Here is a 21,887-nt window from a genome sequence, read left to right on the forward strand (position 1 = left end):
GAGTGATGGAGATGTATGGCATGCACATAGATTGCAGATATTAGTGAATTGTTTTTCTCTCAAAAAAAAGTTTTGCTTTGTAGGTTCATCCAGTTGGGTGAGGGAATTAGAGCCCCAGAGAGAACATATGTTCTCTCATATGTATATTCATATGTGTATATGTATATATATATATATGTCTATACATATACACATGTGTATATTCAACATACTGGGTATTAAATATAGAAACTCAGGAAAAATCTCAGTCGTTGAGATCGTAAGCTCCTTGACAAGGCTGAATTTAAGTTGTGACTCTTTAGAATTGAAAACTAAAAGCTACTATACAAATGTTTTATTTAAGGAAATAACTAGAAAAAAACACCCCTAACATTTATATAGCACTTATGTGCTAAACATTGTGCTAAGTTTAACTACCTGCTGCTTTACGGTTTTCTTCATGTCCAGACATTACAGTCTAGAAACTTAAGATTGAAAGCACATAAAAGATGGTTTAGAAACAGATTTGCTACGGTCACATTTAAGGAGATGATATATAAGAGCAATCTTGTATTAGTGCCATAGAAATGAGTCAATTCCTACTGAACTCTTAAGTGACTTTTCCATAGGCACTTCATGCTGAAATGATTAGACTCATTCTTTAAAAAGTTGGCCTGTTCTATTGAGGTTTTCAAGTATATCTGTGGCATTCTAACACAACAAAATATTTTTGTTAAATACAATTAAAGCTTCCAACCTGTATTGTGGTGGTACAATTTAATGAGCTAGGTAATAATTTGGGAGAAAAAGTGGAGGTGTGTATGGAGAACATTAAAAATTGAGAATATTATCCAACTTCTATCCAAATATGGTTCTACTTATGAAAGGAAACCATCTGTGATAGATATCTGAGGAGCCATTAGGATTGAAATTATTTTGTGTTTGGCAAGTTAACATATAAAACACAGCTGGGTCTAGAGTGGGATATGACCAACCTTTGCCCAATTCACTTCCAGGAATAGTTGGAGGATGGGAAAAGAGGAGGGAATCTGCAATAAAACCCTGCTGGGGTCTGTAAGTAAACAGAAAGGAATGGAAAAACTCACCTTGCCCAAGAATCTGTAGGAAGGATTGAGTTTTTCTTAAATTATCTCTCTCTCTCTCTGCCTGATGTCTCATCTTTCAAGCTCCTCCTGGGTCCAGGCTCCCTCTCAGAAGGCAGAGAGCTCTGGTTTGAGCAGTAGTATTCTCATTTTCCCCTTTTCCAACCCCTGCAGCTTCCAGTCCACTAGGCCAACTGAATTTCTCAGTCAGGTAGGTGGCAACTTGGAGAGAATCTTGGACTGTTCCAGTCACTTATTAGCTGCAAAACCACGGGCAAGTCATTTAACCTGTGCCTCAGTTTCCTCATCTTTGTGAACTGAAAAGCACTATACAAATGCTAGCTACTAGTTTTTCTCAGGAGCTGCTTATAAATAGTCTCAGCCTCCAAGGAATGATGGTAGTTGCTGGATTCAAATCCTGCCTCTAATCCTAATCTCTGTGATCTTGGGCAAATTACCTAACTTCTTTGGGCCTCAATTTCCTCATCTATAAAACAGTTGGACCAGATGGATCCTAAGGTCCCTTCTAGTGTATGAGCCATGAAACCCCAACAAAATATTGACCTTTTTTGGACATTCACTACTTGAAATATCTCATAGAATAAGTCTTGCTGTGGAGATGATAGATAAATGACACTGGTAAATAAGGCAGTATATGAAAATGAAGCCTGTGGGACATAATTATATATAATTGTTGCAGATGGTGGATCATCGTGGGCTGGAGTCTGAGGATGTGGGATTAGAACCAGGTATAGGGAAGTAGAAACAGAAATAAGTCCAATTTTAAATGTTCTAGTTTCAAGCCTATAGATTTGCATTTTTCTTGCGAGCACAGAAGAGGTGCCTATAGGCTCAGGCAAGGGCCAATTTCCCACCCTTTCCCCCTTTTGAAGCCTGGTCCAACAAATACTAGGTTTCCAAGTGGAACTAAAACCAGATAGTCAGGCAGCTATTTCAGGCAGGTACCTTCTCTCTTGTAGTTTCCTCAAAGTGCATTAGTAGGTTTGTGAGACAGCATATTTCCAAAGGGGCAAGAGAGGATGAAGGGATGTAACAAATCAGTGTCCCCTTCATTTTGAATACAGCTTATTCTGCTAAAAGAGATAGTGGTATCTGCTCTACATATACATTTGACCTCATTCCTTCTTCCTGTCTTCTCCAGCAGATTGCAACTTCTATTTATTGTCCCTTTTCTCTCATTTTTTTAGTCTCTTATCAACTGGTATCTTATTTCTTTCATACATGTGCAAATCTCCTCTATCTTACATGTAAAATAAAAAAAAATTTTCATTTATGCCCTTTGGGCATAGTGCCAAATTGCTCTCCGGAATGGTTGGATCAGTTTAGAACTCTACCAATAGTGCATTAATGCCACCATTTCCCCCATATCCTTTGCAACATTTGTCATTTTCTTTTTCTGTCATAACAGCAAATCTGATAGGTATGAGGTGATACCTCAGAGTTGTTTTGTTTAATTAATAATGGTTTAGAGCATTTTTTCATGATTGTAGATAGATTTGATATCTTCTTCTGAAAACTGCCTGTGCATATTCTTTGACCATTTGTCAATTGGGGAATGACTTATATTATTAGAAATTTGACTCAGTTGGCTATATATTTGAGAAATGAGGTCTTTATAAGAGAAACTTGCTGTAAAATGTTTCTTTCCTTCTAATCTTGATTGCATAGTTTTGTTTGTGCAAACCCTTTTGAACTTAACGTGAATGCTTGTTATCTTGTTTGGTCATAAATTCTTCCCTTACACATAGATCTGACAAATATTTCATGCTCCCCTAATATGCTTATGGTATCACTCTATGTATAAATCATGTATTCATTTTGACTTTACCTTGGTATTTGGTGAGAGATGTTGGTCTATGCTTGGTTTCTGTCAAACTGCTTTCCAGTTTTCCCAGAAATTTTTGTCAGATAGTGAGTTCTTGTCCCAAAAGCTGGGATCTTTGCATTTATCAAACACTATATTACCATGGTCATTACCTACTGTGTATTGTGTACCCAATCTCTTCCACTGACCCATTGCTCTGTCTCTTAGGCTGTAATAGGTTGTTTTGATGCCAAATCTCTTCTATCTTATCTTTAAATTATCTTCACTAAACCCTACCATCCATCCCCTGAACTATTGTCCTTTTATGTCTGCTCCCTTTCTCAGCCAAATACTTGGAAAAAAGTTGTCTCTCAGAATCAACTTCCCCTCCTTCTGTCCTCAACCTTTTGCAATATGGCTTTTGTTGTCATTGCTCACTTGCTTTCTTCATTGCCAATTCTGATGATCTTTTCTCAGTTATTCAGCCTGGCACGTTGGACACTGCTGATCACTCCTTCCTCCTAGATGCTCTTTAGTTTTCGTGACATTGCTCTCATGATTCTTCTTCTACCTGTCTCACTTTTTCAGCTTCCTTCCCTGACTCGTTTGCATGACTCTCCACAAGTGATACTGTTTCCCAAGGTTTTGTCCTAGGTCGTCTTCTCTTCTCCTATACTCCCTTGGTAACCTCAACAATTCCCATTGGTTTTTAGCTATTTTTTCTATACAGATGACTCACAGGTATGTATGTTTATATGATACATATATAGAAATATATACACATACATATGTATTATCCATGCACACATATATACATGTATGTATGTGTATGTGCACATCTACCTTTAGCTTTAGTCCCAGATTAGCAACTGCCCATTGGACAGTTGAAACTGGATGTCCTAGAGAAATCTCAAACTAAACATGAAAACAAAACCCAGTCCAAAATTGAACTTACCTTCTCCTCTAAAAGCTTCCACCATCTTTCCAGTGTCTCAGGTTTGTAATCTTGGCATTATCCTTGATTCCACACTCTCCCTCACCCCACATGTCCATTCACTTGCCAAATCTTACCATTTCAACATCTACAACGTGTCCTGCATCTTATCCCTTCTTTTTTATTCACACTGCTATCCCCTTAGTTTATTGGCTCTTAACTTATTGCAATAGCCTCCTAATTAATCTTTCTCATCTTTCAACAATTAATCAATAAACATTTATTAAGCACCTACTATGTGCCAGGGCACTATGCTAAGCTCTGGGGATACAAAAAAAGGCAATAAAGTCCCTGCCCTCAAGGAGTTTACAATCTAATGGGACACCGCTCCATTCCATGCTACACACAGTTAAGTAATTTTCCTTAAGCTTAGATATGGCTGGCCCTTTGACTCCCTTAATTCAACTAACTCCATTCGTTTCCTACTGCCTCTAGACTAAAATATAAATTCATCTGATTAGCTTCTAAAGCTCTCTATAACTCAGTCCCAACATACTTTTCCAGCCTAACTGGATAGTACTTGCCCTCTTACAGTGTGATCCAGCCACACTGGCTTTCTCTCTATTCCTCACTCATGACATACTGTCTCTCATCCTTCTGCCTTTAAACTTGCCATCCCAATGCCTGGAGTGCCCTTCCCTCCTCCTCACCTCTACTGTAGAGTCCCTTCTCATTTAGGGTGCATCTCAGGAACCATCTTCTGCATGAAGCCTCTCCTAGCACCCTTAAATGTGACTACCTTCCCTGCCACATGACCTTTTATTGAATTACTTTACGTTTGTATTTAGTAACTTTGTATTTATCCTGTATACATTTTTATATGTATTTGCCGTCTTCATTAGAAGGTAAGTTCAGCCTAAGCGGGGATTGTTCCATTCTTTTTACTTGTCTCCCCAGTGTCTAGCACAGTAGATGCTTGTAGGCTGATTTCTAAAATGGGAGGGCTGAGCAGAGCCTCCAAAACTGCTTTATGGAAAACAATTGCAAGTCTCCAAGATTGTAAATCAGATATTCTGAACCCATTTCAGGGATTACTTGTTCTTAACTGTCAGGATTACAGCATTAGAGCCATTAATTAATTACAAAAATGTGCTCTACAGATGCCCCTTCCTTTTACTTCCTAAACCATTTATAGGAAACACCCAGCGACGTCTCGGGAAGGCCTGCCGGAAATCTATTTCTTGTGTCGGTTTAGAGGGCTTCACCTTAGGCAAGTGCCCAAAGAGAGGTGACATATAAAGGAAAGAGTGCTGGACTTGGGAAGGGGAAGATTCAGGGAGTCTCACCTTTGACATGGCTGTGCCCCCCTGGGCCAATTGTGTGCACCTGAGTCTCAGTTTGCTCTTCTCTAAAGTGGAGATAATAGTAATTATCTTATCAGGGAGGTGATGCTCATTTTACCAAATGAGACTAAGGATGTAAAAATGCTTTGCATTTTTAGAGCTGAGCTATGTGTTAGCTATTATTATAACCTAAGCCCCCAGGGTCCCAGAGCACTAAGGGACCTAAATATTTTCAATGGCAGTGGTCACTCTTAGAACACCATCCATCCACCCAGCCATGAAAAATCTGGCCAGCTCCTCCAAGAATTTGGTGTCAGCAGGTGGGCTCTGGTTGAAGGCACTTGGAGACAGTGACTGGATAGCATACATTTTTTTTTTTAATTCGTGTTTAGGAGGTACCAGTCCTGGCTAAGGAGGAATTTGGGAGCATGGGATTCAGAAAGGGGTGTCAGTTCGCTTCTCCAAATTAGAGGCATCATCCAGGAGAATGCTCTGTGAATTTAAGGGCATAGAAAAGCAGGTGAAGATAGTAACCCGGAGAGAGTCTGCTTCAAATGGCATGTTGGAGAAGAAATCAAGAGCAGCAAACTCCAGGCAATTTTAAAGAAATAAGTTTTAATGCAGATTTGGGCTAGAACAGGAAAAACTGAAGAAAAACTGAGTAAAAAGTGCTGATTTTTGAGAAAGAAAAAATCAGGAATGTATCTTTCCTGAGAAAACAATCTTGTCTTCTCAGCATGTACTGAAACATTTGCCCGCTGTTGCTGTGTATATTTCTTTTAAATCAGCATTTATTCCCTACCCCCACCCCAAAGGAATTGGGATTGCATTCTTGGAAGGGCAGATCAACCATCCAGAGAAAACTTGGTATTCTAGTAATAAGGCATTGGTACTTAATATTATGATTTGCTTGGCTGATTTCATGAGAAGCCATAAATGTGAGACTGTGACTCTCCATGGATTATCACATTTTAGAGAAGGGAGTGGGCTGGGAACCCCCAGGCTCTACTCCTTTGGGGCAGGAACGGGGGCGAAGGCCTTGTGGGAGTCTGCCATACATGCTTCTATTTCCTCCACGGTTCGAGGCACACAGGTCAATAGCTCCATACCATTGGCAGTCACCACCACATCCTCCTCTATGCGAACCTAGGACAGGCAGACATACACACCCATTACTATGGGGTCCTCACATTACAATCCTGTGTGGCCCAGATGAGGCCCGTGCATAGGGCTTGCAAGATTTCTGCACTTTCCTTTCTTGGAGGGCACCCTGTTACCTTGAGGGTGGGTATGAGCCCTTCTCAAGTGGGATTATTGAGGGGGCTCTAGGAGGGGGACAGGGTGAAGCATCCCAGGAAGTTCCAAGTGTCACAGATGTACACAGTGATTGATTATCAAGAGGCAAGGAAAGCAGCATGGAATGATGGTCAGATGGCTGGACTTGAAGTTAGGAAGACCTGGTTTCAAATTCTGTCTCAAACGCAGGTAAATTTTCTGAGCCTCAGATTCTTCATCTATAAAATAGAGCAATGAAAGCATCTCCCTCATAGGGTGGTTGTGAGGACCAAATGAGATAACCCATGTAAAGGACTTTGCAAACCTTCAAGTGCTATATCAATGTCAGCTATTCTTTTTTTGGTGGGGGTGGGGGTGGGGGTGGGGCCTTGGGGCAATGAGGGTTAAGTGACTTGCCCAGGGTCACACAGCTAGTAAATATCAAATGTCTGAGGCTGGATTTGTACTCAGGTCTTCCTGAATCCAGGGCCAGTGCTTTATCCACTGTGCCACCTAGCTGCCCCACCAATGTCAGCTATTCTAAAAGCCACAAGAGTACTAGGGGATTAGAGTTAGCCCCTTAGCAATGGGGTTGGGGAGCACTTGGAGCTGCTCGAAGGGTCTTGCTGGATGGTTGTTCTCTTGGGGGATTTCAAGGGTAGGATGGGAGCTTTCATAGCTCCAATGTAGCTCTGGCTTCTGGGATGCCCCTGGCCTAAGTTCTCTACTGGTCACATCTTTCTGTGGGTTTCTGACAATGGGGTATGTGGCTTTTCCTGGGGTCAGTGGGAGAGCTCAACCCTGAAAGCCACTTTTTTCTGCACAGAATCAGTCACAGCTTAAGGCCTCATGGAGACCTCTCTGTCTCCCAGGTTTGTCCAACCCGGCCAACTCCTAGCTCCCCATTTGGTGCCCTTGCTGAGGACTGGTGGGAAGGGTGGAGCAGTCCATCACAGGGCTGGAGGATTCAGTCTGTATTTCTCCCTTAAGCTCCTCCAGAGAAATCGGGAGATTAGAACCTGAGGTTGACTTCTTGGTGATGCTGGGGGCTCCAGGCTGGAAGCAGAACAGACTCAATTCCTTTGTGGACCTCAGCCCCTCACAAAACCAGCCTGACATTATTTAAAGCTGCCTCTGCCAGACTCTGGGAGCCACAGAGCTTACAGGTAGCACTAACCCTTCTCCCTTTTTCTCACATATAGCCAGAGTGACCCTGGCCTGGCCAGAGGGCTGAATCTGGCTTTCTCCTTCACGGTAAGTCAGGGCCTAAAAAACGAGCCCAAAGTAAAACTAAAGATATCCTCTAAGAGCTGAGCATGAGCCTCAAACCAATGCTACTCAGTTGCCTGGACCTCCTAGCTGCTGATGTGGCCACAGCACATGCTCATACGCACAGAGGATGCCCCTGGCCCCATTAAAGGACATGAAGCGGCAAGGAAGGCCTACCCTGGGCCATCCACATTCTTCCCACTTGGTTTTCCTCATGACCAAGGACGCGTGTCTGTGAGATTGCTGACAGATGCGTCATCCTGTGGCCAGGTGTGAAGCTCACCAGCTCACATGGGGACTGAATCCATCTACTTATTAGCATCATGTGCCTAACTCGGGGCTAACTGGCCCCACAAGCAGAGTAACTAGTATGCCCAGAATGTGCCATATGGACCATCTGAGGGGCACCTGGTGGTGGGGAGAAATAACAAGAGGAGTCCACATCAGGCTAAGCCAATGCACAGATGCCCCCTTGAGTCTGAGTCCATCCCTCTCTCCCTGCAAACATGGTCAGACCTGCTCCCCCCTCAGCAACCTCCCCAACCAACTGATAAACTTGTTATCTCCCTGAACTGTCAGTTCAGGGAGATAACAATCCCACAGCTGCCACAAATGATTCAACAGGGAAGGGCAAAGTCCTGGAGATTTGTGAGTCACATGCGCTCTGGCCCAGGCCAGAGCAGGGGATACAGGGCCAGGCATTGCCCCCTTGGTGTTCAAATCAGGACACTGCACTGGCCTCTGGGTTCTGGACGAGGGCCTGGCAGTTGCCTCGGCTTCCCTGACTCGTCTTCTCCACCATTCAGTGTCAGGGCCAAGCCTCCACCCACGGTGTCCTGGGGACTGTCGACCATGAGGTATCTGGACTGGTTGGAAACAGCAGACTTGCTTACTGTGTAAAAGAGAAGGCTCCGGGGACATGGCAGCCATCTTAAAAAGTTCATGTGGAAGGGCAATTAAGACCGGTTCTGCTTAGGCCCAGAAGGCAGGACCAAGAGTGAAATTTGATAGGAGGAAACACTTGCTGACCATCTTAGCTGAGGTTTTTCAAGTGGAGGCTGACTACATGTCTTCTTGATGCCAGTAGTGAAAAGAGGGTCTGGGCTGGAATAAGTGACAATCTCAGAAGTTTCTTCCAACTGAGATGCTGTGAGTGTGACATTGATAATAACTGCATAGCACTTTAAGGTTTGCAAAGTGCTTTCTCAGTATTATCCCAACAACTGTGTGAAGTAAATGCAATCAGTCCTGCAACAAAGAGGGGTACTCACCCCGCCGAATCCCCGGAAGCGCTGCAGGGTGTGGCTATTGATGAAGCAGGCCCGAGCAGGGTCGGCCAAGGCCTGGTCAAGGAGGTGGTCAATGAAGTAGATGCCTGGCTCCACAGTCAGCACCATCCCCTGCTCCAGCTTCCGGGCTGTCCGCAGACTCCTCAGACCTGGCTCATCGATACGTTCCACGCCCTGGCAGAAAAGGGAGGGAAGAGGAAGGTGGCTGGTCAGTGCCTGCTGCAAATGGATTGGGGAGAGGTGTTGGGGCCCAGAAGCAACCAGACATCAGAGCTGCAAGAGACCCCCCACCCCTGGCCCCAGGCCTTTTCTCCCTGGACAGACGGACAGACCACAGCCCCAAGAGCTTCAAACGCTGCCTCAGCCTCCCTGCTCACTCTGGCGAGCTGCCCCCAGTTACACTGTGCTCTGTTGGGGGAGCTAGGACCAGGGCCCAGATAACTTGACTCTCAAGTCAGCAGCTAACCAGGGCCAAGCTCGTGGTAAGCTGTTTTTTGTCAGATCCAGAATGCCTCCTCCTCTCCCGACGGCAGCTCAGGCCCCACCTTCTCCATGGAGCGTTCTCTGACGATCCCACCTCAGGACTCTGATGTGGCTCAGTCTTTACTCATCGCTCCCTAGTGGTTTCCCACCTGTTATTTTTGTCTTGCACAGCAGACTGTGACCCCTGGCTTGTGGGGCTCTTTCTTGTAGCAGAACATCACTTGTTGGCTGCTCTCCCCCTTTCAGCCTCTCCCAATCCAGGACATGCTGGGTGAGGCCTCCCCCCAGGGCCAAGAAGACTAGACTCAAATGTGCAGCCTGGGTATGTATGTAAATGTATGCCTGGGTGCTAACCCTCAGGGGGGCAGGAGCTCAGAGAAGGAGGGGCAAAACGTCTACATGTAAGACAACGGGGGCTGGACATGGGCCCTTACAGAACCCGACACTGTTTGTAACTTCCCCCTGCCTCCCCCAGGGCCCCCTGACACCCCCCCCCCCACCTTGCAGCAGACTTGCAGAGCTCCTCTGTGGTGTTCTCTCTGATGATGCAATTACCACAAGCCGGGTCCCTTGTGGAGGATCACATACTGACCCAGGTGCTGTGGGACCCATGGGCCCTGGCACTGAGCTCCGTACAACATCCTTGAGCAAAGGTTGTCAAATGACTTGCGGCTGTGACCTTCTGACCATGTTCTCCGGGCCTTCACTCTGTGTACCATGCCCGAGTGTCCTCCAGCATCCACACTCTCCTCCTCATTTCCTAACCCCTCTTCCTCCCCCTCCCCAGGCCTTACTCTTCCCCTGGCACCCCCATACACTTTAGCCCCACGTCTGTGCCCATCCCTCTGAGCAGCCAAGGGAGCGGTTATGCTCTACATTCAGCATACATGGCGCCTGCTTTGGCTCTAGACATCAGCTGGGGTTTCCAGCAGCCCAGGGCCAGGCTTCCAGACCTCTTCCTCAGCCGACCTGAGGATGGGCCCCTCTCCTGGCTGGGGGAACAGTTTACCCAAAGTCCAGCATAGCCAAAAAAGCTCTTAAGGCAGCTCATGAGGCCTCTCAGGGCTGTTCTTTCCCTTCTAAGAGACAAATGTGGGAAAGCGGCCCTGTGAATCCTGTCTCCTGGGTCTCCCCTTCCCCCTCCCCAGGTTTCCAGCCAGCCTTCCAGGAGGACAGAAAGGTGCTGTCACAGTCCAACTGGAGTCTACTTTTGGCACATGCACATGCCTATCCATATGAGTGCATGCTCAAAGACACAGTCATGCAAATGACACAAAATCCCTTATCTTATCCCAAATACTCCACGTTGTGAAGGGACCCTAGATCAGAGCAGCCCCTTTGGGGCAGTGGAATATGTCTAGAAGTACTCTGCTTTGTGTGCAAGTAATTATTTGTGGGCCAGTCAATGGCCAATCTGGAAACAGGTCTCTGCTGGAGTGCCCCAGGGATCTATCTTTAGTTTTATGCTATTCAATATTTTTTATCAATGACTGGAATGAAGGTAGGAGAAGGTTTATCAGATTTGCAGATGACATAAAGCTGAGGATTGCTAAGATCTGGAGGAAGAACAGTGCCACATTGCCAGGCTTAGGTTAGAACACTGGGCCAAGCCTAATAAGAAGAAACATGATGGGCATAAATGTAAAGTTTTATGATTGAGGGTTTTTTTGGTTTTTGGTTTTTGGCTGGGCAATGAGGGTTAAGTGATTTGCCCAGGGTCACATAGCTAGTAAGTATCAAGTGTCTGAGGCTGGATTTGAACTCAGGTGCTCCTGAATTCAAGGCCAGTGCTTTATCCACTGCGCCACCTAGCTGCCCCCATGATTGAGTTTTAAAAAAACCAACTGCCTAAATACCAGAAGGGAAAGTTATTCGTAGACAATTGTTGTTGTTATTGAGTTATGTCTGACTCTTCATGACCGCATTTGGTATTTTCTTGGCAAAAATATACTGGAGCAGTTCTCCAGCTCATTTGACAGATGAGGAAACTGAGACCACAGGGTTAAGTGATTTGCCTGGTAAGTGTCTGAGGCTGGATTTGAACTTGGGAAGATGAGTCTTCTGGATTCCCGGGTCTGGTTCTCTGAGCACTGTGGTGCCACCCAACTGCCCTATTCTTAGAAAAGACCAGGGAGTTTTTGTGAACCATAAGCTCGATATGAGTTAACGGTGTGGCATGGTAGAAAAAAGTCTGATGCAGTTTTTGGGTGTGATGAGAGGCATAATGTCCAGAGCAAGTGAGGGGTCAGTCCTGCTGAGCCGCCCTGTGCCAGACTCCATCTACAGCAGTGTGCTCAGTTCCAAGGACCACATTTTAAGAAGGGGACTGACAAACTGGAACGTCTTCAGTGAAGGGAAACCGAAAGGATTTGGAAGCCAGAGGCCACTGCATGGTCAGATGAGGTGAAGGAGTCTAGAATGGTCAGCCCATAGGAAAGAAGGCCCGAGAGGGGCAGCAGGGCTACCTTCAAGTACGCAGTGGTGTCCTAAAGAAGAGGGAGCTGACCAGTTCTTCCTGGGTCTCCAGGGCCAAAGCAGGAAGAGGGGGCAGAAGGTGGCAGAGGGGCAGATTTAGGCTGAAGACAAGGGAAAGCTTCCTGAGAACGAGAGCTATCCCAACATAGAATGAAGGGCTGCTCTCAGAGGGAGTGAATTCCCCTTCACTAAAGGTCTTCAAACAGAGGCCAGATTGACTTTACACGTGGGGGATGGTGGAGCTGGACTAGCTGACAACTGAGGTTTCTTTTAACTGTGAGATCCCTGATCAATCATACTACTTTACACATAAATGATACCCCACTTTACAGATGAAGAAGCTGAGGCAGACAGGTTAAATGACTTGCCCAGGATCACAAAACTTGTAAGTGCCTGAGGCTAAATTTAAGCTCATGTCTTCTGGACTCCCAGTCTAACGTTCTATCCACCTCAGCTTCTAGCACATAGTGTTTAACACATTTAAAAAAAAAATTCATCCATCCATCCATCCATCCATCCATCCACTCACTCATTCATTTCGAGAGAAATCTCTAATCTGGATGCTATCAGAGCTGAAAGGTCCCTTAGTGACTATCCAAGCTAGCCCAGTCATTCCCCAGGGATGGAAACTGAGGCCTGGGAAAGGGGAATGACTTGCTCAAGGTCATGTACTGAGTAAGTAGCAAAGCCAGTACTGGCACCCAGGCCTCTTGATCCACAAGCCTATTGTTCTTTCTCCCAGTCTTGTGCCCAACTTGAGCCCGAGGAGCTTTGGAAATGTGTCACCCACTCCTAAGTCAGGTGAAGGCCAGGGATGGGGATGCAAAATTCATTTGCATGTGAGTTACCCTTTTTCCCAATCTTCATTTCCCAATCATTTTAGGATCATTTGCTACTAACAGTTCCCCTCTGTCTTGTCTATTCTACCTCTTCTGTCTCTGCTTGCAACATACATACATACACCAGCCACAAAAGGAAATAAGGAGATGGCCTGGAGCTATCAGTTGTATAGGGGGCACTGTGCTAGCGGCCCTCTATTCAAATCCCAGCTCTGCTGCTTCCTCCTTGTCCACTCAACCTCTCTGGGCCTCGGCCCCTTATCTGGAAAATGAGGTGCTTGGCCTAGCTGTCTTATAAGGCCTGTTCTAGTTCCAAATGTAAGATTCTGCGGGGAACGTTACCTGAGGCAGATTCTGTTTTGGCCAATGATGGCAACTGTCTGTCAGCCAAGGCCTCCTGTATTCCTCAGAAAATGGACAGTGATGACCTTGACGGATGATGGTGACTGCCTGTGCGCATCGGCCGATGAGAGCAGGGACTGTGAGTATACTGATGGTAGTGATTTCGTATTGGCCAATGTTATGGGTGTGCAAGCGTTGCCAGTGAAGACTGTATACATTAGCCACCAGCAACAACCATCTGGTCTATGAGCTAGCTTCTAGTGGTGACTGTCCCCTGGTTCAAACCAAGGCCCTGACTCAGGGCAATTCCAGGCTCAGAGAGCACCCCTGCCAGCATTGTGTGCACAACTAATAGGGTTTGCCCCAAGCGACAGCTTTCCTTAAGCCAACTGCAAAGAGAAGATCCAAATCCATCTGTAGGTTTTAAATAAAACAAATTACTTTTATAGGCAAAGCAGCATTTTCCCTGCACTGTTTATCTGTCACAGGAAAAGAAGCTACAAGCACACAAAGGCTGCTTACTGGAAAAGATGAAAACATTTTGCTGCCAATTTTCTATGTTGGAAAAAGTCGCTTTGGCGACTAATGAATAACGAATCTCAGCTAACAATGTCTGGAAGCATCTACATTTGGCGTACAACATACTTTATGATAGACAGAAATTAGGAAATTAAAACTCATTTTGTTTCTCCAAATTTAACTGTTTACACTTGAGGAAAAAAATAATTGAATAATAATGCTTTTCTTGAGCAATTTTTTTTTTCCAAAAATCTTTCTCAGTGCTTTCAAAATATCCTGCAGCCAAAAGGCAAAGACCGTGCATCTTAGCTAATTAGACAATAAGGCATGGTAGGCGTGAGCAGCTTACACAATCGCCTCCATTGTGAAATAAGTGCTCAGTCAAAGGGCCAATGTATGCAGGGCATGCTCATGTACTCAGAGTCCCTGAGAGCACACACCACCACTGGGCACAGAGAATGGCCCTGGGCCTCCTGCTGGCTTCCTTGCTCCTGCCAGCCCTTGCTCGCCAGCCCTTTCTTGGCCAAGAACTATCTTAAAAGCCTTTTTTTTTTTTTTTGAGGAGTCACCTATCGGTAATGCTGGTCTCTAACAGGCCCATGACCACTGCTGCTCCCTCCTCAACTTCAGTTCAAATGAGAACTTCTCATGAAAGATTTAAGGCAAGAGCATGGGGGAAGAAAGAAGGAAGGGGGTGAGGGGGAGTCAGGAAGCTCAGATCTCTGCTCTTAAGGGCTGAGTATTGGGGGTATCAGACACAAAGGCAGTATAGCATAGAGGGCTAGATTTGAAGCCTGTTCTGGATTCAAATTCCAGGTCTGACACTAGCTAGATGACCTTGGGCAAACTGTTGCACCAAACAGCCCCCCGGTCCCCAGCCCTGTCCCAGTTTCTTCATATAGAACATGGACATAGTTCTGTATCTTCCTTACTTGAGTTATTATGAGGGAAATATTTTGTGAGCCTTAAAGTGAGTTATTATTTTTATGAGAGTCAGAAGCCTTGGCCTCAGAAAACCCTCTAGAAATGAAGAGCTGGGAGCAGGTTCCTACCCTGGCCTCTTGAAGTTGGCTCTGCCCCTGCCCTCTGGGGCACCAGTATGCTAGTGCAGGAGGAACAGAGACAGGCATGGCCTCTGCCACACCCTGGGGACACAGATGGCCATTTAATGCTGGGTGGCATGTTTGAACTATCCAAGCTTTCAAGAAGAGTAAGGAGGCAAACAAGAAATAGCTTGTCTTCGCTTCCTCTCTGCAGAACAGCATCTGAAGGAAGCTACTTGGGGCCCACGTTGGGCAGGATGTCAGACACAGTCTAGTGGAAGGAGACTCAGACTCTCTCTTTGGCCCCAGCTCTCCTGAAGACCGTGGGCTCTTCTCCTCTCTGAGCTCTGACTCCCGTCTGTAAAATGAGGGCAATGATTCCCTGTACTACCTGTCTGATAGTATTGTTGTGGGGTTCAGATGACAGGATGGATGCAGAAGGGCTGAGACACGTGAAATTCCAGATGGTGTGGGACTCATTACGATTCCCTCCACACAGAGTTTGCTTGAGGGCAGGACCTATCCTTGTACACAGTGCTTTGCCAGGTTGGCCACCAATCTTGGGAATATGGATGAAGCAAGTGAGGCTCTGGGGTCTCCCTAAGTCTTATCTGTGGTCAGGGGCAGGAAGGATGTGTCCCACAGATCTGCTGGAGGCCAACCCAGGACTCCTAGCTACCCGACGTGTGCTGCTACAGGCACCGATCACTCATGCCAGCCACCTTGGTTGAAGTGGTTCTGAATTTCTCCAAATATTTTCCAGTGAGGGAGTGTGAGCATCTGCCGGCCTCAGAAGCATCAAGTGGGGTTTGGGGTCTACCAAAAAAGAGCAAGTGTGAGACAGCAGGAAAAATGCTGAACCTAGACACAGGCGGCCAGGGCCTGAATCCTGTCTCTGACACATCTTGGTTATGTGATCGTGGGCAAGTCATATAACCACTCTGAACCTCAGGTTCCTCATCTGTGTTCCTCATAGGGTTCCTGTGAGGGCCAAGTGAAAGAAGGTACTTTATAAATGTCAGCTGTTCCTGGTCTCTGCACCATAAAACCCACCAGCAGCTCTCTGTGGCCTGGGCTCTGTTGGTAAGGGAGGGCAGGGACTCTGCAGAAACCCCTTCCCAATTCAGGGCCTTTCCATATTTGCTCGGGAGAAAAAAAGTGCCCAGGCGGCTTCTCCCCTTCCTTGCCACCAGGCCCTTGGATGGCATCACTAGTGACGGTAAAACAGCCCCCAAGCAGGGAGCATGAGAACGAGAAACAGGGGCCTGGATATTGCACAAATAGGATGACCAACCCCATGGATAACTGAGAGCTGGAACTCAGTAAATGAGTGACCTTAAAAACAAAGAAAGGAGCTTGAGAGAGGATGACGACGTCATTCTTACCCAGCTTTGCTAAGGGAGCTGGGCCTGCTTCCTGGGATGTCAACACTGGCCCCCATGGGGGCAAAGGGAGTCAGTGTCAGGATCCCAGCTAGAGGATGGTGCAGCTGACCAAAGGGCAGGACTTCTGCTGGCTGGAGTTCCTGGGCTCTTCTGACAGGAACATCCGCATACTGACCTCAGGGTAGCCACCGACGTCGTGCACATCAATCCCAAGGAAGTGCCCGAGTCCATGAGGCATGAATACAGCACCCAGGTGGACCTTAGCCATGTCGTCCACATTGCCAGTCAGGATGCCGATGCGAGTGAGCTCCTCCAAGTGCACACGGTCAGCCAGACGGTGCATGTCGGGCCAGGATACTCCTGTGGAGGGAGAGAGACAAGCCACTTGGCAACTCTGGCTATGAGCTGAGGGAAATGACGCTCTATCAGGCAAAAAGAGGCCTCCCATCTCCGAGGGTGTCTGAAAACACATGAAGGGCAGCCGCCTGAACATCCTTGCCCCAACCCCTTCCCACAGGTCATCCATGGCCTCATCAGACAAGAAAGAGCTCACATTCTCAGTCTTTTCTTATGGGGTTTAAGCCACTTGGCAATCCTCTCCCATCATACAAAAGGATGTGTCCTCAACCTGGACCATGCTGGAAATGAAACTTGTGCAAGAAAGATACTCCACTATCTGTTTCTAGTGCAAATATGCATCCCTGGCCCTTGGGAGAGTGTGGATGGCTCAGCACAACTCATCCCCATTGCTGGAGGCTTCAGTCACTGCCCTTGGCACCTGTCTATAAGGGGAGGCTCATTAAACACTGGAACAGACAACTGAGGGAGAAACTGGCCCTTAAAAATAGGAGCTATCTGTGAGATGTGGAGGTCAGGTCCAGAGTCTTTGCAGGATCAGATGTTGGTAGAACCTGACAGGTGGTTAGGGGGCATTGGGGCCATCCCCAGGGCAGGCACATGACTCCCTGACTCCTCTTCCCAGACTGAGATGGAGCCTCCCCTAAGGATTTACCTAAGGTTGCCTGGAATGGCTTCTATTTCCAGCCCATTCCCATGACAGCACAGATTCTAGAAATGCTCTCTCTGTTGTAACAGGGCAGCCGCCGGTTTGGAAGACATGTTTTCTTGCTGTCCGGGGTCTGAGAAACTGCTTTAGAGCCCTCACTGACTTTGCAGGCTGTCCTGGGCTCATGTAGCCGAGTGGAGTGTGGATTAAAAAAAGGCCGAGAGAGAGAGAGAGAGAGAGAGAGAGAGAGAGACAGACAGACAGACAGACAGACAGACAGACAGACAGACAGACAGACAGACACCAGCTTTTTAGCTAAAACCTGGAGAGAAGAACCTGGACTAGGTAACCTTGAGTTCCCTGTCCTGTGGCAGGAGCTGAATCTCACCCATACAGCAGGACATGCCCTACTGAGAGAGCTCACAGCAGAATGGGTGGTTTGGCGGGGGCTGGCTTTGCCTCCAGCACCCCCCAGGGATCTGAGTCACCCTCCAGAGTTGCTGCAGAGTGAAGGTAACTGGGCTAAGGTGCAGCTCCCTCCACCCAGACCTGGCAAGCACTGATGCTGTCCAGGGCCAAAACCATCTGTAGCCCAGTCTGCTTCTCCCTTTGGGCTGGGTTGGCCTGGCCTTATGGGGGTTATAGGAGCCACAGAGCTGGGCAGCAAGTGCTGCTCCCCAGGATCCAAGATGTCCCGCCCCTCCTAATCAAATCCATCTTTGTCTCATGTGACTGGGCCAAAGGTCAGCAGTCAAATAGCTTTCCTGGGGGAAAAACCTGCCCCCTAGCCAAAGGGGAATGGGTTGGCCTCATATCAAGTCCACCCCTCACTCCCCCCATATGAAGAGAGACTGTTTTCAGCCCCCAGCTTCAATGGGGCCCCTTTCAGGTGGTTCCTGTGGGGCTGGTCTCAGGGAGGACCAGGTAACATCAGAGCTGTAAGGGGCCTTTGAGATCAAGGCCAACTCCTTCATGTTCCATATGGGGAAACTGAGATACAGAGAGAGGAAGGGACTTGCTTAAAGTCAAACAGCATGCCCTGCTGGAGCTAGGGGCTAGAAGCCGTGTCTTAATACCGGCCAAGGGTTCCTCCTCCTACACTCTGCTTCCTCACAGGAGGAAGAGAATTAGAGCAGGACTGCAGAGAGAAGGTGGTTGTTGTGGCTGTCATCATCATCATCAATCATCATCATCATTGACAACAACAACAACAACAATGGCCATGTGAAAGCCTATCCAGGGTCCATAACTAGGAGAAAAGGGAAGACTTTGTCAGTGGTTGGTGCCTGGGATCCCAGTTCCCCCATCTACCCCACAGGACAACTGATACCTAGAGGACCTTCTGCAGTTATCCCCCTGGCTCCACTCATTCCATACACCGTCCCCTGCTGTCAAGCTTCTAGGCATAGATTAATTGGCCCTCACTCTCCCACAGTATGGAGCCACACAGACCCACACTAAACTCCCATTCACTGGTGGAGTGATATTCTCTTTGTGCTCCATGGGGCAAGTCCTACCTATCTCAGCCATCCATCAGCCTGTCCAAGACTGGGAGCTTTCATGGGACAGGACCTGAACCTACTGCTTCTCATCTTCTCATGGCTGAGCACATTCATGAAGAGATATGGTCTCACTGTTTCCATCTCTTATTTCTGGGGCAGCTAGGTGGCACAGTGGATACAGCACTGGCCCTGAAATTGGGAGGACCTGAGTTCAAATCTCACCTCAGAAACTTACTAGCTGTGTAGCCCTGGGCAAGTCACTTTACCCCAATTGCCTTAACCCCAATGGCCCGGGGGCCATCTCCAGTCATCTTGATGTATATCTTGCCACTGGACCCAGATGGCTCTGGAGGAGAGAGTGAGGCTAGTGACCTTGCACAGCCCTTCCTCACTTAAATCCAATTCAGTGCAAGTCATGACATCACCCTGATGTTTCTTAGAGAAACAAAGGACAAACAACATTCTCTTATCTCCTCTATTTTCCTTGAAGCTTCCTGAGAGTAGGATATATAGGTTAGAGCCCAATATAATCAACTTCAAGAACCATCCAAACTACTGGACTGGAATTTGTAATGGAATTTGCTGGAATCCAACTGGGGGCCAGCCTCTTTTGTCTGGGGCCCTGGGGTTGGGTTCTGAAAACAGACTGGAGACTGGAGGATAAAACCTGGTAAGTGGGAGAAGGACACTGGGTTTCACTCATTCTTGAGGTCTGCATCCAGACCTATTGTTTGGGGCCAATATCTGGAGCTCCCATCCACCCAATTGGAGGTGTCTATCATAGAGAGCTCCAAGGCTCTAAAGACACCAAGAAGGGGCTGGAGTCCCACTGCTCACTCAGTTGATCCAGGAGAACTTGGCCATCTTGGAGCCTGAGTTCAGGTTGTAAAGACAGGGCAGGGAAAACAAAAAACAAAGGGCAGGGGTAGGTGTGGAGCCTGACTTTCCAACTGCCCAAGGAGCCACATGTAAAAAATTAGAAGCAGGTGTGTCTCGTGACACTCCCACCACTAACCCTAAGACTGTCAGATTCTCAGTCTTCCCCAGCTGCTAAAATCTGCACACTTTGAATGAAACCTTTAGCTCTCTTGTTGCAAACGGTTCCCTTCTTTAAAGTGTCAAGCTGGAGGCCACTGACAAGATGGCCAGACAGCATTCAAGGTAGCGCATCACCCTTAGTTAAGACCATGGCTTCTTCCCCAGCCCTAGACAGCCCAATCCACTGTAAGCCCAGGGCTCCTTTGGGAACAACTATTTTCTGTACTTCTGCAGTGATGCTGGACACATCAGAGAGGTCACATTATAGGTCAGAGGAATGGGCTCTTTCAGACTCTGGGCAAAAGCTTTTGAAGTCAGGATGAGCTGGGGGTGGGGATGGGGTATTTTGGCTACAAGGACCATTTTCAGTATAAGACACAGAGAGGCCTCATTCACCACATTAGGCCTTTGGTTCTGGCAGGAAAAAGGGCAACAACCATGGTGAGGTTGGTTACTGGTGTTTTCAACATAGACAACCTATTTAGTTCTGTCTTGAGAATACATTGTGCCAAGATGGTGTTTCAGGGGAAATCACTTCATGTGCTCTACTTCTTTTTTTTCTTTTTCTTTTGCGGGGCAATGAAGGTTAAGTGACTTGCCCAGGGTCACACAGCTAGTTAAGTGACAAGTGTCTGAGGCCAGATTTGAATTCAGGTCCTCCTGAATCCAAGGCCGAGGCTTTATCTACTGCACCACCTAGCTGCCCCCTCATGTGCCCTATTTCAAACTGTACTGCTTACCACAAAGGATTTCCCCAACTCTAGGCTTGTCCCCTATGCATAGAACACCCCAAAAGTCTCCTCTTATTGATCATCTTACCCATCCTTCAAGATCAAAAGGGAAGTATTCTCTGGATTCTCTGCTTGAAAGCTATTTCCCCCACCACTCAATTTCCAGACATTCTGTAGTCCTCTTCCATGCTCACTCTGTTTTGATTTGTATTATCCGTGTGCATGTCTTACTCCTCCCTACTAGAGGGGAGTAAACTCCTTGAAGAGACAATTATGGGGGGCAGCTAGGTGGTGCAATGGTTAAAGCACCGGCCCTGGATTCAGGAGGACCTGAGTTCAAATCTGGCCTCAGACACTTGACACTTACTAGCTGTGTGACCCTGGGCAAGTCACTTAACCCCCATTGCCCCACAAAAACAAACAAACAAAAAAACCCAAACAAACAAACAGACAATTATGTTCTATTTATCCTATTCCCCTAGTGCTGAGCATCAGGCCCTGCACACAGCAAGGAGGTGCTCAGTGAATGTTTGTTAAATGAATGAGTGATCAACTCATCATTACCCAGGTTTTTAACCCACTGAGCCTGTGTCTTGCTAGTTCCACAATCTGATGCTAAGAAGGAAGGTGACACAGTAAGGAATGTGTCAAAGGTCAGGGCTATGAGCCAATTCAGGGAGATCAGTCCTGATAAATAACAAGGAGAATGTGAGCATGTGGGCACTTTTAGGCCAGTTTCCTGTCACAGCTAACCTTGTATGACTTCAATTCCCCAGAGGCCTTTAACATGAACTGTCTTTCCAACCTAACACACAGGCATATACTGTCTGATTTTGAACTTGACATAGGTATATTTGTAAATAACATCTCAGTTTAAATTAGGGCACTGACAATAGCCTCTTTCCTTTCCACTTGGGCTCCCAGTGACTGGGGCAGTCTGATACCAGCTCAGAGGAAGGGTCTGGTGGTATGTGGCAGTGAAGCCCTGATGGGGTATCTCCTAAAGACAATACAGACATGGCTGATGATGACTGGGTGTCCGTTAACTTTTGCCAAACACCCTTAATGTTGAAACATGGGCTTGGGAAGGCCAACTCTGCTGTTATTTTGCAAAATATGGCCAATTGGGTAAAGCTAATACAATTCTTAAAGATCTTCTCCCTAGAGGGCACATGGCATAAATTAGAGCAAATCCAGGTGTGATAAAATAATGGGATTTGGCAGACACCCAGGAGCCCCACTTGGAGATTGATTTGGAATTGATTAAATTGGGTGAGACTGAGGGACTGTGAACCTAGTTAAGGTTGATTAAATTGAGACCACACGTGGCTAACCCCCAGTATAGAGTGTGTTCTCAGAGGCTGTGGACTGTGACATCAACAGGAGACCACTCTCAACCAATCAGCTTGAAGCAGTGTGTAAAGACTGCTTCTGCTCCAGACCTATAAAAAGCTTCCACATGCAGTTTGAAAAAGAGTTCATGGTTAAAGCAGACTTGTGGCAGAGG

At 46.9% G+C, this 21,887-nt stretch overlaps 1 protein-coding gene across 1 annotated transcript in view; it reads right to left on the reverse strand.

Moving 5' to 3' along the window:
* Positions 1–5,543: 5,543 nt before the first annotated feature.
* Positions 5,544–21,887, reverse strand: part of PEPD (peptidase D) — a 262,894-nt gene continuing 246,550 nt past the window's right edge. Inside the window, exons 13-15 of the mRNA XM_043988571.1 lie at positions 16,279–16,463; positions 9,000–9,191; positions 5,544–6,330 (exon numbers count right to left, since the gene is read on the reverse strand). Coding sequence (XP_043844506.1) covers positions 6,190–6,330; positions 9,000–9,191; positions 16,279–16,463 — 518 coding nt within the window. The 3' untranslated portion in view covers positions 5,544–6,189. The remainder of the gene's footprint in view (positions 6,331–8,999; positions 9,192–16,278; positions 16,464–21,887) is intronic.

The sequence above is a fragment of the Dromiciops gliroides genome, chromosome 2, assembly GCF_019393635.1.
Source record: "Dromiciops gliroides isolate mDroGli1 chromosome 2, mDroGli1.pri, whole genome shotgun sequence".
In the NCBI taxonomy this organism is placed as follows: Eukaryota; Metazoa; Chordata; class Mammalia; order Microbiotheria; family Microbiotheriidae; genus Dromiciops; species Dromiciops gliroides.